This window comes from Thermobia domestica, chromosome 11 (assembly GCF_964235325.1).
Source record: "Thermobia domestica chromosome 11, izTheDome1.hap1.1, whole genome shotgun sequence".
NCBI classification, from domain to species: Eukaryota; Metazoa; Arthropoda; class Insecta; order Zygentoma; family Lepismatidae; genus Thermobia; species Thermobia domestica.
The window spans coordinates 253,043,050-253,060,064 of record NC_137464.1 but is presented as its reverse complement, the minus strand read 5'-3'; the positions used below and the strand labels follow the sequence as shown (position 1 = coordinate 253,060,064).

Genomic DNA, 17,015 nt, shown 5'->3' with positions numbered 1-17,015 from the left:
CTTCAATGGAATTGAGCAGTTATATGGCGAAGATCAAATTCTGATGCTGGGAGGGTTACACACCGAACAAGTCTTCCTGCCTCTTATAGGCAAATGGTTAGATGGAAGTGGCTGGGTAGAAATTTTATGCAAGTCAGATGTAGCAACATCAGGAACCGCTGACAGTTTATTGAAAGTAACTCACATTACAAAAGCTCGTTTTGCTCATCAGATTACTCTAACAATTTTATATCATTTGCTGCGTGATATATATGAGAATTCTTCATCAGAGCAATCTTTCAATGACTGGTGCACTGAAAAAGAATCTTCGTGTCCGACGTTTAAGTTTTGGATAATATATTACCGCCTCGTGATTTTACTCTTAATTTACATCAGAGCCATACGTCAAGGAAATTTTAAGCCCTACGTTGAAACACTAAAACTAATTGCAGAATTATTTTTCGCAATGAACCACCTAAACTATGCTCGTTAGCTTCCCTTTCACATTTTAGATTTGAATAAGTTGGAAGAAACACATCCTGAGATTATGAATGCTTTCGAAATGGGTTACTTTGTGATAAGAAAGACATCAAGACCTTTCTTTGCAATAGTTATAGATCAGGCTCACGAACAGAATAACAAAATTATAAAAGGGGATGGCGGGGCGATTGGTCACTTACACGACGACAATGCTCTTGTCAAATGGATGACAGCGGGACCAGATATTAGTAGACTAATTAATGAATTCAAAATGTGATATAATGAATATGATCCTGATAGTAAGCACCATGAAGATCACTCGTCGATGTAAGAAAGATTTAAATCGTCAGTTGAAAAGATGAAAGAAGTTTTCATCGAATTGGGGAATCCGTTTGAAGAAAACAGTGGACTTGCTAATGTTGCTTCCAGAATCATCTATGGCGTTGATATAATTGAGTCCCTGTGTTCAGCAGAAGAAAAAGGGTCTAATGTGTACAAGGAATTTGAGAAAGAAAGATTAGTAGAATGTGCCAAGCCATTCTTTTCGCCCATGAAAAAATCTCTAGTACTTCATTCTTCCCTTCAAAAGGATAAAACAAACAGAAATGAAATAAAATTACTTAAGATGTATTTCTTTCTTTTAATGTATTTCAAAACATGATTTGGAGATCATTCGTTCCCATACTTACTCTGTGGGACAGAAGGATGGGGGAGAGAAAAATGTTTGTTATCACTTTGTCGTACTTGTTTATAAATCTTGATACTTCAATCAATATTTCGAAAAAGACTTATTCTTATGGATCATAATTAATGGCCGCCATATTGGATTCATATAACCAGGCTGGGTCAGGCTGGCTTGTGCTCTGGTGAAAATGGGACTTATGAAGAACACGTTACAAGAGAATGATTTGTTTCGTACAATGCAGCATCCATCAGTGATGTTTTATTACGGTAAATGAACTCTCGTTCGAAATTTAGGAAAATCAATCGTCTCAACGAGAATCTTTAAATTGTCATAACTTCGTTATTTATTAACCAATATGAATGAACTGTACACCAAACGAAAGATAATTTAACACTCTTTAAAAAGTTATACGACATCATTTTCGATAATCTCAGCCGTTTACTTGTTATTTTAAAAATTATGAGTGAACTCCATCATAAGAAATGCAAAGTTTCAAATGAAATAATTTCTGTAGGAGTTAATTTCAGTGTTAGCTAAAAACTTTTGCTAATTTATTAGACCTTGTTATCTTCTACGTCGTTTAGTTTTTGAATCGTGAAGATTGGACTATTAGTTAAGGAGATACAGGCCTCTAAAACCAATACGATGAATTTGCAGAGGCGGCCATCTTTGATAGCCGCCATATTGGATTCCGGCCATCTGTCGGAGTGGGGCCACTTCGATTCCTGCTTAGTTAGATCAGGAGAATAACATATCCGAGTGGCACCTTTTTAACACGAACTGCAGGATACTTCCCGTAAGCTCCCCTACTATGTCCAGTGGCGGATCTAGACCGGGGCCAGGGGGCTTAGGCTCCCCAAGTTTTTTGATTGGCGAAAATAATTGAAGCTATTATTTATATATTTTTGAAACTCATGATATACCTATCATAGTCGGGGGTCTGGCTGGCCACCCAATTTTTACCTTCTAGATCGGCCACTGAATATGTCGTCATAAATGCTAACCCTAATGAGATGCAAGATATTATACTCGTTGCAAACTACTATTTATGAAACACTTACAAATTCGACGATTTTGCAGATTATTGATAATTTAAGCTCCATTGGACTTCTGAAAACAAAAAGAAGAGTTATTTAAGTAAAGATAGAACTAAATATAATTTAACAGACTAAGACTAGCTATTAGGTTCGCTTTTTCATCTGCTAAACAACCAATGTAGCAATACAAATACTTATCGGTGGATGGGAAATATTGGGTAGGTGCAAAAGTGCATGCCGTTCTTCATTGTTTTGGCAATACTGCATTGTAAACCCTTCGTTTCTTCTTATTCAATTGGGACTTGATTGTTACAAACAGGAGTTTCTACGTTGTTAACAGTTCGTTTTGATCATTTTCAAGGCTAAACTCTGTGAAACTCTGTTTTTCAATAAAACATATCTTCTCACATTTTCAAAGTTTCGTTTTGGTAGGGGGCATCGATACGGGGCCCGCGATGTTTTAGTTAGTTCTTGTGTTTGTCTTCTCGAGTACTACAATACCAAAATTTTTAAATCGAAACTCGAAGTCAGGGAAAATCCATGTTGTATCTGGGGAGGGGGGAGGAAATTAATCGAATCCGCGAGGTTTACATTAATTTTTGTAGTAATCAATGAAACACACACAACGATACCAAAATTTTTCAAAATCCGAGCTAGAGAAATATGGGAAATCCCTGTGTAAAAGGTATTCCTGTGAATTTCTTCTCTTACAACGTTCATTTAGATAGCCTCCCCCAGCTCATCAAAATCTGTAAACATTGGTGTCAATCGTTTGTGCGGAAATGTGCAACACAAATTTTCGTTTGTGCAACAATGCTAGAACAGGCATTCTCAACTTAATTCCTATCACGGTCTCAATTTTATCACATCCTTTTCCCAGCCATCCCCTTATAATTTCTGGTTTGTAATAAATTTGTGTGGGACTTTTAATATACCTATTTAGCCCAGTAAAAATATACCTGAAGATGGAAATTGGAATAAGAATCTGAAATTTCCAGCATCAATTCCATTATATCTATATATGAACATACTAAAAGTCCTTAGAAATCCCATTTTGACGAAACTCATATATAACGTCATCAAAATGGCTGCCAACCGAACTCGTCTGTCCGATTTCAAACTATTATAACTATAGATCATTTTAAGATAAGAACTTTGTTTTTGCGCCATTTATGAGAGAACACATTGGGAAATGTTTTATAGGCTAAAGCTCTTTTATTTGTTGCCGCCATTTTTAAATATGGCGTCATGAAGTGAAAAAATGGAATGCTCTGAATTCTTTTTTTGATGTTTAAGCTCAAATGTCTCCGTAACCGCTACGAATTCTTAAACCCGGCCTGAGACAATCATTATTGGTTACTTCAAGAGTTTTCCAATGAGGTATGTATCATTGACGTATATTTAAAACTAACGTAGCTAATAGCTTTTATATAATGGAAGGTGTAATGCGTAATTTTCCGTGACATCAATAAGTGATATCATCAGATTCAATATTTAAGAATCTCGAGGAATTTGCAGTAATATTCTGAGTAAATTCTATAATATCTTTACAGTTATGACATGATTTTATGTTTACAGTTTTGTTACAGTAAAAGTAAGATGCTTCCATCTTCAGGTAGGCATTATTATTTAAACATTTGCACATCATATCTCAGTTCCCTCAAATGGGATTCCTAGGGACTTCTAGTGTGTACATATATAGTTATAGTAGAATTGATGCTGAAAATTTGAGCTTGTTATTCCAAATTTCCACCCTTATCCCAATTTCGAGCTAATTTTACTGGACTAATTGCGGAGATCTCACGATATCCATCTATTTCTATAATAGTAGAATCCATTGCTGGTATATAGTGGATACAGTAACTTCCCTAAAAGCGAATGGATTGTAACTAAATTCGGTCAGTTCATTCATATTACAAATATCAAATCCGATCCATTATGCTATTTCAAAATTTACCCGTTTGGAAATTTTAAAACTTAATAACTACCTTAATTTTGGGTCATATGATTAAAAAAAAAAAAAGTGATTTCTAATTTAGCAAAGAAAACTTTGCCAGTCGTTAAAAACGTTATTGAGCATTTTAATATTCGAGAGGCCTCCACTTTGAGTTATCTCATATTATTGTAAATTTGCTACATTGTGATGTATGTATGTATGTATGTGCATGTGCATAGTGATATCACCAAAAACTGTTAAAAGCATTTTGTTTACATAAAAAATTTATGAAAGAAATGAAATCCCACACCAAAAATCTACCTTCATTGTGGTCATTTTTCTGCTATTTCAATATGCAGTTCTCATTAATTTCATATCGTACCTCTTTCATTTAAACTTATTTTTGAACAGCTTTGCACCTGCTAAAAATGTTTAGTAGACCTATTTTTGTAGTTCTTAACAGTACGTATAAAAGTAAAAAAAAATATGCTTATCAATTAAATTCAAAATAATATTTAAAAATATTTTCTGGTATTAGATTTTAACTGTATTTATCCCTTCCGTTTATCTCCGTGACTCCCATGAAACCCTGGATCGCGGTCCCCAGGTTGAGAAACCCTGAGCTACAACAGAAGCAAAGTGTCTAAACGGTAGTTCTCCACCATGTCAAAATCGGTCGAAAATGGTATCAATCGTTTGTGCACAAATGTGCAATACAAATTTTCGTTTGTGTTAAAATGTTTTTGTTCTAGTTCATTGTTCAAAGTGGAAATTGTCTAAACGATAGCCCCCGAACTTGTCATAACCAGTCAGTCATTTGTCATGAAAATGGTGTCAGTCGTTTGTGCATTGTTACACAAATAAGTAATTACAAAATAATACAAGAATTTATAATTGCATTAGTTATTTTGCTTTCATTGTTTATTTGATAACTTCCTTTAATCAATCTTAATTTGCAAATAAATTTTATTTTAACAAACTTGTGATATTCTGAAGTAGTTTCTTGACTTTCAGTTAGCATATGTAAAACTGGATACAACTGAAGTCCGAAATTGAACTTAGTTAACTTAGAAATAAGGAAGAAAAATAAATTATCGTAGTGTGAAATTGGGAATCAATATCTAAGAGCGCCAGTCGTACATACCAAGAATATGTTATCGTATGACAAAGTGTCTTACTAATCGAAAAGAAAATGATGATTTTTCCAAGAAAGTTAAAAGATGCAAATAAAATTATTTCCACAGAGGAAATTTAACTCTTTACAACAAAATTATCGTAATTTACGAGTATTTACAAAAAAAAAGTACTTTACTAGAGAAAGAGAGTGTACAAAAACATATACCCTGAAAAACAACACATATACTCTTAAAAGTGTACATCTCATGACATAACAAAAAAAAATACAAACGAGTACTTTACAAGAGAAAGAGAGTGTGCAAAAGTATGTATACCCTGAAAAATAAGGATGCGCACGATTCGAGACATGTCTCGAATCTCGACTCGAATTTGAGTCGAGACACACTTTGTCAAATTCGAGTCGAGCCGAGACAAACGTATTTCTCGACTCGAATTTTCGAGTTGAGTCGAGACTGGTTATAAAAATCTCTACTCGAATGTCTCGAAAATTTTTCTACAATTTTTAATATTATTTTGAAGACAGTATTCACTCAGGAACGGTCTTGAAACCAATTGCAGCAAGGTACAGAACTCGTAAACTTAATAGTTAATCTTTCGAGATCAAGATTTAATTTTCAGTTCAATTCAGTTAATTAAAACTAATAATTAATATCGTGATATTTGATTGTACTTCAAATATAATAATACTAATATTTGATTATCTAGTTCGTATAAAACTATTATCTGTAGCCTATATCTAGTTTGTGTAAAACCATTGCAATAAAGTGAACATCATAAATTCTCTGAATAAGGAATTGGCAGTCTATAATAATTTAGCGTAGTTACGGCTACATAACTTTTGGATTATTCGTTTCCCCAATCACGTGTTAGGGATAATATATAATGTAACATTTATTGTACATCACATATTATGATACGAGACTATTTTACCTAGTATATTACAATAAATGGACTGCTTGGATCCCAAGAACTAGTACAGGTAGCCTACCTTTCACTTCTATAGATAGGTATTTTTAAAAGGAGTTTTTTACACACTAAATAAAACAATTTTGGTTCCCAACGTAAAAGAATAATGGATTGTTCATGAAATATTAAACTTCAACTTTCACTCTTGGAAAATTTAAATTTTGAGTTAGACTACTTGGCATCAAAACAGTTCACTGTAGGATAAATACACTCCTCTTTTTACTCTTCTGGTTGCACCGCTATTTCTTATTTTTTCTTTCTTTCTTTTCATGACAATTCCAGATAGTTTTGTTTTATGCTGGGAGTATATTTTATATTCTCCTAATAAAATTACGGATTCATTTTGTTATCAGTTTTAAATTTACAGAAACTATTAATATAAGTTCACAATCAAATTGAGCTAATTGTTTAATGTATTCGGAACGTTTCATAATCGTAACATTTATGTACTACGAAACTATGAACGTAAAGTGGACTTGACCTAGCCTCGGAGCCGCTGTGACTAAGTAGTACAGCTTTCACCCTTGGTGTCTGAGGACTCTGATTCGATCCCAACTGGTGCCAAGTGGGCTTTGTGGCACAGAAACACCGTGTATGTAGACTTTCTCCTGGTTCTCTAGTTTCCTCCCACTTACTTCATTCCACCATTTCATTCATTCTCAACATCACTGTTTTCTTTAGCTTACAGGGCAAAATCGTGCGACGTGAAGTAATACTGAAAGATTTCAATTCGAGTTAGCCGCCCAAAATTATCTTGCCCTCCCCTGTTTTAAGTTATGGTTGGAGGCCTGAGTTGGAGATGTAAAATCCAGGATGCAAACACTTTGCTCATGAAGTAAGAAACAGTAATTCCTATACTGAGTTGAGTTGAGTTTAGTTTAGCGTCCCGTTCAGCAGCGAGGCTATATGAGACGTGGACCTACTGATTAACGTGGAATCCGAACCACATGAGCTCCCGCCGGGAATCGAACCCGGGTCTCCCACGCCAAAGGCGCGTACGCTAACCGCTTAGCCACTAATTCATATACTGCTCTAACTTCAGATCTTATAAGCACATAATGTTGAATGTGAGGATTCGCTTAGCGTAAGTCAGAGACGTAGCTCGTCAATAAGAATGAGCAAACACGTATTCCACCTTCCCCGTTTTTAAAGAAGGAAAGAAGTTATTTCGTATAACACTGAAATTTCTGGGATTTTATTCATTAAACTTTATTCTTCCTCACGTAACTCGGACACTTCTGCTAGTATATGTACACTCATGTCCAAAATGATTGTCGCATATCTATAACTGTCTTCTTGTAAGAATATAATTTGATCATGATTTTGCAGGGTACTTTTAATACTCATACTATGTGTATAATCGGGAAATGTATATTTGTAGTAAATTTCACAGGAAAACGATTATAAATACGAAAATTGGAATGAGTAATACAAAATATTGCTGAATGGAGAAGAAAGTTTTATTTTTATTTTATTGTTCTTATTTACTGCTGTTTTGACATGAAATTTGCCACATATATGTCTTTGCCGATTTTACACATACTAACATTATAAGAAATACCGGGGGAATTCGTTATCAAATTATATTCCTCGAACAACATATTTATGGACATGCGACAATAATTTTGGACATGAGTGTACCTAGGTATACACTGTTGTGCAATTCTTAGGACAAAAGTAAATTCCGCGTGCTATGTCACTTGCAAAAGTAAGTTTCGTATGCCCGAAGTGGCATAGAAGTGGTGGAACTTGAACCATACATAGAAAGTATGATACACGAAGCAATACAAAGAAACACATGATTAGAAAAAAAATGACTTTTATTCAAATTCAACGCTGAAACCAATGCGATTCATGATGTCTCCTCAGACATTACAGAAGGTACTAAGTGGCCCTTACAAGGTTCTGTGATTACCAGAAGCAGTGATGCTTGCTCTGCACTGTGCTTCCATGCTACTTACAAGGTTGGTAATGAATAGACATCGGATTGTTATGCAAATGCATATTTTGTTTGCTTATATGCATCTCTGTTAGACTTGGTAGGGGTTTCTAACAACAATAATACAGCTCGAATTTGAAGTTTTATAGTGGATATAAATGCATATTTCAAAGGTTAATGCATATATTAGTGCTTAAGAGCATATTCAGCATATTCTATGTTTTATTTAAGATATATGCTTATAGCATGCATAAGTGTCTATGTGAGAGAATGGCTTTTTGCATGGAAGCATGAGGAATGCCTAGTTTATGGAGAAACAATATTGTTAGTAACCAAGACAAACAAGAGATAAACTTGTTTTGAAATCATAGTTTTTTTTGCAGATCCCCCAGCCCTTCCTCGCTTTCTAGAAGGACTAGGCAGAAAATGGAAATTAAAAAAATGCACGGTCATTCTTTTGTAGAAGGCGAAGGAAATTTTCGAGGAATGAATAATTGGTACACTCCCTCCTTCCTGCTCTCTCTCTGTCTAGTATGTTTTCTTTATTTTATTGTCTCTGAAACAAATGCTTTTCGCATTCCAGGCAAATGCTCTTCGGTAGAAAAGTTAGAAACAAACCATCCCACTCGTGGACAAAGTGGGGAAGATGCGGCACTCAGGTCAATGAACCTCTTTGGAAATTTTCGTGTAATTTAGGTTACCGGAAGGGTATAATTTCTTCAACTATGCCGCCTTCTACTATGGCTCTTGCCATAAATAAGTCATCGTCTGATCATATTGGAAACACCGCTAGTTGTCCTTGTTTGACATCTGTTTCATATTCATATTAGCCAGTGGCGGCGATAAAGAGCGCGCAGACCCCGCGGTGCGGGGGAGCAGACTTGAGAGGGCACCTACAACGTACGCTCAGCAAGTACCTTTTACTTGTCATTTATAATTTTAATGCATTTTGAAAGCATTTCTATACAGCCTGTAATTAATTCTAACAGTTTCACAGAATAAAATAATGAAGTAATCATTAAAATTAAATAATAAGGTATGACTGTGAACATGAGTGTCAGATTACTCTTTGCGATTTTCCAAAGATTTTATTTTCCAGTGTAACATTTGCATATTATTATGTTAGTCTATAATGCCATATTTTCGTTATCGTGTATCTTAGACTACAATTACCGTGTAATACAATAAATTATCGTGTTTACCAGAAATATCTACCAAGAAGACAATTCGAGATATTGCAACTTGTTAATTAAAGAATACAGTTGCTTACTGACATGGGAGTGCTCCACTGAGTTCCGAACGAGACAATTGTGTTCGCATTTGATATGTTATAACTGGACGAATCCCAAAGTTATACGTGCCACCGGGCGGGATATCGTGAGTTACATATTCAACGAACTTACAAAGTTCGTTACTGAATTCTCTAGGTCTGTGTGTCTGGCTGTGTTATTTGCGATTTTTTTTCAATTATGAACACTGCATTCGATAGAGCATCAAAAACTATCAGAGAAAGTGATTAAATTTGTCGCGTCACTCTTATCGTTCCCGAGATATTGGCCAAAAATTGGCCGATTTTCAGAAATTTAAGGACGCATAACTCGGGAACCGTAAGTCATAGAGAGCATATTGTTGTTGATCAATATCTAAGGGGATGGTAAACATTTTGGTACCAAATAGTAACCGCTGGCCATTGATTAACTGTCTACTGGCCAACTGGTCACCGTTTCCTAGATAGTGGCCAAAATGTTCGAATTTCTAGATATTTAAGCAGCCATATCTCGAGAACTGTGAGTTATAGAGAGAATGTTATTTTGCTAATTTTTGCGCGAAAGAGAAGGTGCGGATAAAAAAGATTTACTTTTACATCTATTAACAATGACAGTTATCCTTCCCACTCCATATCTCCATTTTTTTAAGTTCGTTCTGGCAAATGCTCTAGGAGCATTCTCAACTTGTTTGTAATGTAAAAGCTACAAAAAATTCCTGGTACAATAGTTTGAACGCTGTCATTTGTTCGGAAACGGTTGGGTAAATGGAAAACTCGGTGAACACGTATCCCATCATTTTCAAGGGCACACTTTTTGGGGGTAAAAAAGTTCGCCCCAGGATTCCCCGCAGGGTCCCAGACTTGGTCCAGCTCAAAAGTTTCAAATGGCAATGGGAGTTAAGTAGCACATCGTTTGAAAGCTGTATTAAAATGAAGGAAAATGGAGCAAGTCTCGACTCTGTACGTGAACCCTGCGCAAAATAGTGGCAGATCAAAATGCAAACAAAAACTTAATCGAAAAATCCACGGTCACCCCTATAAATCGAAAAATGGTGAGACAAATGTAAAAACAGGAAAGGACGTGTGGCATTACGAGATCGAGCTAAAGAGATTTTCACAGTGATTATCAAGCTCAACCTCGAATTAGTGAGAATCTTGACTAGTGTGATCCTCATTCAGATTAGCGAACGCGAGCTCCGTTGAGGATAGAGAGCAAGAGCCCAAGTGAGTCACGGTTGCAGAATGACCATTTTTGCTTCTTTCTTTTCCTACTTGAATGCGTAAGGTTTATGAACAGCAGAAGTTCTTGCCAGAAAGACCTTAATTACCATGTGCTTGAATTATCCATAGGAACTGCTTAGATATGTAATGCAACTTATGTTTGCATTTTAACAATTCAGGTTGTAATTAAAACCTTGAATACTGAGCAGATGAGCAAGCATAATGTTTTGTTGGGGTGTATTTCTAATACGCAATTAATTCTTCGTAAACAAATACAAGTATATAGTATCTGAAGCGGCTTGAGTTGGATTGAATGAAAAAGTGAACAAGTATTCGAACTGCACGATGTATTGTTAATTATCATGAACTGGAACAATTAGAAAAAAATGGAAGCGCGACTGGTGAGCACCAAACATCAAAATTTCACATGGCATGGTCAAAGCTCACACCTCAAAAACCAGAAAAAAAGATTGCCGCATCAACTAACCGTTGTGTTATCCAAGTCAGTTGCTTCTTGTCATAACTTGTGAAATTTCCTGCAAGTTAATCAGAATGTTGAAAATTTCCTACATTTTAAATTTATTTATTATGTATTGATCAGCCAGAACATTATGACTACCTACCTACTATCGATATAAACCCGTCCAGGCGATATCTGCGTCACCTGCCGACGAATGTCTGCTAGTCAGTCACACGTGCGGTGCATTTAGTATCAGTGAGAGTGCTGGCTCTGTGTAGCATGGGGAAGGCGCGCGATCTATCTGAGTTTGACCGGGGGCAGGTTATAACGGCCCAGAGACTCGGCAGGAGAATTTCGGAAACTGCAGGGCTTGTCGGAGATTCGAGGAGGGCTGCGGTGAGTGTCTTCAACAAGTGTCGAAACCAAGGGGAAATGACGTCTAAACGTCGAGGGGTTGGGCGCCGCTACCTCATTACAGATGTCGGACGTCATGGGCTGGGAGACTGGTAAAACAGGACAGGCAGCGAGCTGTGGCAGAACTAACATCAGACTTTATTACTGGGCAAAGTACAAGTGTGCCTGAACACACAATGCACCGAACACCCCTAACGATGGGCCTCCGAAGCCCATGTCCCATCCATGTGTGAATGTTAACATTACGACATCGGGAACTACGACTGAAATGAACAGATGGCCATCGTCACTAAACCGTGGCACAGTGGCAGAGCGTTCCATTGTCTGATGAATCCCGATACCTTCTTCATCATGACGATGGGAGGATGCGAATCCGTCGTGTTCCAAGGGAACAGCTCCTTGCACCTGTACTGTGGCATGTAGACAAGCTGGCGGCGGCTTAATTATGCTCCGGTTAACATTCACGTGAGCATTCATGTGTCTAGTGGAGCTCGCTCAAGGCACCACGACAGCCGAGGCGTATCGCACACTGCTTGAAGATTACGTACACCCCTTCATGACGACCATGTTTCCCAACGGTAGTGGCATTTCTCGAAAAGATAATGCAACATATCACAAGGCTAGGATTGTGATGGAGTGGTTCAAGGAACACAGGGGCAAGTTCCAAGTGATGTGCTGGCCGCCCAACTTTCCGGATCTGAACCCGATCGAACACAGATGGGATGTGATTGAACGTCACGTCAGAGCGTATCGCCTCCCTTCCCAGGATTTACGGGAATTAGGTGACCTGTATGTATGCATGTGCTGCCATTTCTCTCCAGTGACCTTTCAAGGATCATTGCGTCCATGCCAAGATGCGTCGCCATTGTTATCCGTGCCAAAGGTGGACATTCTGACAATTAGTTAGATAGTGATAATGTTCTGGCTGATGTGTGCGTATATTTTAACTCGTATGTTTTGTCTCGACTCGAATTTCGAGACGTCTCGTCTCGAATTCGAGTTGAGTCGATACATTTTCTCGTGACGAGTCGAGACAGGCGTAAATCTCGACTCGACTCGTGTGCATCCCTACTGAAAAATAACACATATACTCTTAAAAGTACATCTGGTGACTTACCAAAAAAATACAAAAGAGTACTTTACTGGAGAAAGTTTGTGTACAAAAGTGTATATGCTGAAAAATAGCACATATACTCTTAAAAGTGTACATCTGGTAACCTACAAATAATAATAATAATAATAATAATAAAAAGAGTACTTCACTAAAATGTACGAAAGGTGTATACCCTGAAAAACAACATATGTACTCTTAGAAGTGTACATCTCCGGTGACCTAAACAAACTGAGGAAAAATCTTTTTATTAGTTGATATTGGTCCAATATTTTTTGATGTGTGCCATCTATTTATATTCTTAATAATATTCCGTTCTTGGAAATACCCCGTACTTACACACACTTTCACTGGGTGGGGGCACTCGGTCGAAAAAGTGTAAAGAGCTTTTTGAAGTCAGTTGTCCTGAATGAGGTTTTCCTAGGTTTTTCTAATTCACACCAGGCAAATGCCAGCGTGGTACCTCATGTATAGGTCCCAGGCCGCTTCCTTTTTTCTCCAACCCTTTCTTCCTTCCCTTTTCTCAAGAGACGTATGCGAACCATGACAGCTAGATATTTATGAAAATTGGTACCCTGACTAGCTGTGGATCGCTAATCATCGTGTTGATAGTCACTCTGTGCGGAAATACCTTGTTTACCCCCTACATATAATGCATATACCAAGCAGAAACCAAGTGAGACTGTCCCGAATTACACCCCAAACACGCCGGAAAAAGACAGTAAATGAAAAATGTATGCAGGTAACCAGATACCTACAGGAGGGGGACACGTGACCAAGAACACGGCAGTAACATACAAGCAGTGTTGCCATCCCAACAAACTTTTAGTTTTTCAAATAGATCGTATACCATTTTATGGTATTAAAAGAATTGGCATAAAACATAAAAGAAAATAAGCAAGAGAAAGCGCAATCAGTGTTGCCGAATAGGGGAGGTATGAGGCTCTAAAGTTGAGAAATTGTGAGGCCCGTACAGAGACGAACAAACGTATAACAGCAGCAAGACTGCAGAAGGAACAAATGTATAGTAAAGGGTAAACTACAGCATTAGGGCGTGTCGATTTTTTCAATTTTCAAAATCCTAAAATGAGGGGTGCTAAAAACTTGAGACCTGACATTGTATTTCGAAACATATATTTACAAATTCGATATAATGTTCTTTTGCTATTGTGCTGCCAAAATGTCGAGCCGTGGCAAAAATGCGAACTAAAACACACCCTCACACACCCACGCGTTGAGCCAATAAGGGTTCAGCTGTTGCTAAGCGAGAGAAAGCGAGTGGAATTCCTTCAGCCAATAGCAGCGCTTACAACGGAAGACTAGGGATCAAGTCAATGTAGCATATCTTTAGGTAAATATCAGTCCAAAGTTTTGTCATTTTCGTTCTCTTTTTACAAATTTACTTTTGTTGTTCATAAACGGCGCCAGCGTTGTACTTCATTTATTGAGCAGAAATACATGCTTGTTAAGATTAGTTTTATCTATTTGCACATTACTGAATTACAGTTTTGATATATCTCAAATTTATATTCTAGAATCATTAAATGAGATACATTTTCAATTTTAAACGGGTGCTAAAGTTTTCACATTTATTATGTAATAACTCCAAGGGTATAAGATTGAGAACTTCAAATTTGAGTGTGTAACCTTTTTCAGCTTGTCCTTATATTAACATTGTGGTTTCTTGATGTTTCTTTACAATGACTTCTAAGACAAAAAAAAAAAAAAGAAGTAATACATTTACACTTAGGAGTAATTTGATTGGAACCGGCAGAGAATTGTTTCTCTCTGAACTTCCCGTCATTAAGGTATGTTGTCATACAGAGCATTTGGTATGGTGTCGGTTTAAAGTGCCACAGCTGCCATATCTACTGCCGCCCTTATGGATGTTGGTTTGATGACCTACAAAGACCAAAGGCTTATGATTGATCACAATAAAGTGAAGAGAGCACAAGAAAAAAAAATAATGAAATCCGTGTACCAAGAATTCGATAAGTTCTGTCAGCAAGGTATAATCAACTACATCTTTGTCGGCTGTGAAGATATTACGAACGTTATGTTGGTAGCAGAAAATTCAAATCACCAGTTCCCTGGGATTATATGAGAACAACACTATTCTGTTTACAGCGAGCCAGGTGGACGCTATCTTTCTCATTTCATTCCTCAGAAAGATTGAGACAATGAAAAGCAAGTTGAAATTTTTGCTGATAATCTTGAAGATTTTAGAAGGGCATTGATAAAATCTTACAAACAATTGGAGGTGATTCTGTCATCACTGGTTGGGAAGGTCGTACTATGCATTGGGTAGAAGTTAAACTCGGTCGTAAGCTAAACTGGTTAGTGTGTGCTCCTCACACCAGCGGGTTACCTTTGCGACATTTAATCACAACACTGGATGGCATAATTTTGTCTAGTAATCAGTGGAAAGGTACTATTGGAGATATGCTAGACGCAGTTACTGGACTTGAAATCGAACCTTCATAGCAAAAACTCCCAATTGGAGAGCCTCTTATTGCACTGAGCGAAAATATCGTAAAAGATTTATCTACAGATCAAACATACAGATATCAGATTACACAGGCCATTCTTACTGGAAAACCTCCGTGGGATCTGGCGTTCTTGAAATTGGTCGTCAGTCAGTCATTCAAGATGGTTGACTACAGCAAATAGACTGCGTCGTTTGTGGGTTTTTAAACATGAACTTAACGTCAAATATCTCATAAATCTTAGGCGGATAGTGAAATACATTGTTAGTGTCTATTACCCCGCTGGTTCAACATCAAAGTCAAGCATTGCTGGGAAAAAGGGTCACATCTTGTTTCAATTGCTGTGACTTAATATGCAGAAGATTATTGTGGATGCTGTACTTCAAAAGATACTTAACTTGAGAAGTAAGGCAGTAGAAGGAAATAAACTGTACGTCCGAGGAAAACACCTGCTATCGACCCCAATACCTTGTTTGTGCTAGAGATGATCGACTGGTCTAAAGGTGTTAAGAACCTCCCTTGACATGCAAACTTTCAACAGTAGTAGCAAAAGAAATTTGTAGACGTTCCGATGAAAGTACCACAGTGGCCAAATCACGCTCAATCTATAGAAAGGTGTATGAAACAAGTCATAGAGGCAGCAGCAAAAGTCTATGCGCATGAGAAACTTGAAAGGTACTACCATGAGCAAAATAAATGACGCGTCTCTTTATTCTGAAGTTTTTTGAAAATATCTCCATTTTCTTTATATGTTCGAAATTTCGGAAGGTTTCCCCAGCAGGACAGGTTAATAACAAACCCGTTTTTAATATTTGTGTTAGATATTAGCTTAAAATAAATAAATTAGAAGCAAAAAACATTAAATCGACAGAAATCTCGAGAATTACCAACTCTGCTAAAGTGGGAAATTTTCAAGAACGCGAGCGAATTCTGCAGTTCAACACGAAGCAGCGACATCTATGTGATTAAGAGAGACGTGGATTAGATCTACAAAGGAAACTTTTAACGAAACATTTCTAATGTGTCTTATTATATGCATTATCAGCGAACTCCAAATATATGAATCTATGCTAAGTATTAACGTATAGATAGAGCAAATAATGGAAATTACCTATGGAAAAAGACGATTTCTTAGCACAATCGTAATGAAAAATCGTCTTTACCGTAGAACAGGTTTAGTTCACGTAAGAAAACAAGTAGCTCAGTTAGTTAAAGCAACTAATCTGTATGCGGAAGGTATTGGGTTCGAACCCCATGCAAGTGCCGTTGTAATTTTTATTACTGTGGTTATTTTATTTATTTTTTATGTGGGGAAAAATCAAATTGTAACATATGTGTAAAACTCATGACGATACCAAAAAAAAAAATGCCGTTCTCGCACTTGCATTAATGTCTCTAATATTTGTTTGCAAACAGTTTCGTAATAATTTCCCCTGTGCTCACTACTCAGTACATGCTCACTGGTGCATAACGAATGTTTTTCAGTAAATGTTAATTCTAATTTGGAGAATTTTATAGTTTCACAATGTTTCTCGCTTGATAGTCTTCTATCTACTTTTTTGGACACTTTGATAACAGATTTCCCTATTAAATGTTTAATTTTCCCTATATCTATTTAATTACAGAAAAGTTTTACATGTATTTGTCTTAAATTTAAATTGTTTTGAATTTACCACATGAGGTAAGTAGCCCGAAGGAGGAGAACTGAAGTAACTGATATTCTACGTAAAAGCAACCTATTGTAGAATGATTATGCTTCTTAACTTCAGCACATAATCTTTACGTTGGTCAGACAGAGAAAAACCCTGTTTTTTCCTCTCCTATGACCACTCATCTTAAAGCTCTACATGTAATGATTCGTGTCACATAATTTCGGCTCTCCAAAGACATTTCTTCT

At 36.8% G+C, this 17,015-nt stretch overlaps 1 protein-coding gene across 3 annotated transcripts in view; it reads right to left on the bottom strand.

Annotated features, from left to right (window-relative positions):
* Positions 1-17,015, bottom strand: part of LOC145664935 (uncharacterized) — a 198,332-nt gene that overhangs the window by 158,620 nt on the left and 22,697 nt on the right. For 2 of the 3 annotated variants that reach the window (XM_081732048.1, XM_081732047.1), the window contains exon 2: positions 2,206-2,254. The exons of the other annotated variant lie outside the window; for it this stretch is intronic. In XM_081732048.1, the coding sequence (XP_081588174.1) occupies positions 2,206-2,247 (42 nt within the window). In that variant the 5' untranslated portion in view covers positions 2,248-2,254. The remainder of the gene's footprint in view (positions 1-2,205; positions 2,255-17,015) is intronic. 3 annotated transcript variants of the gene reach the window in all.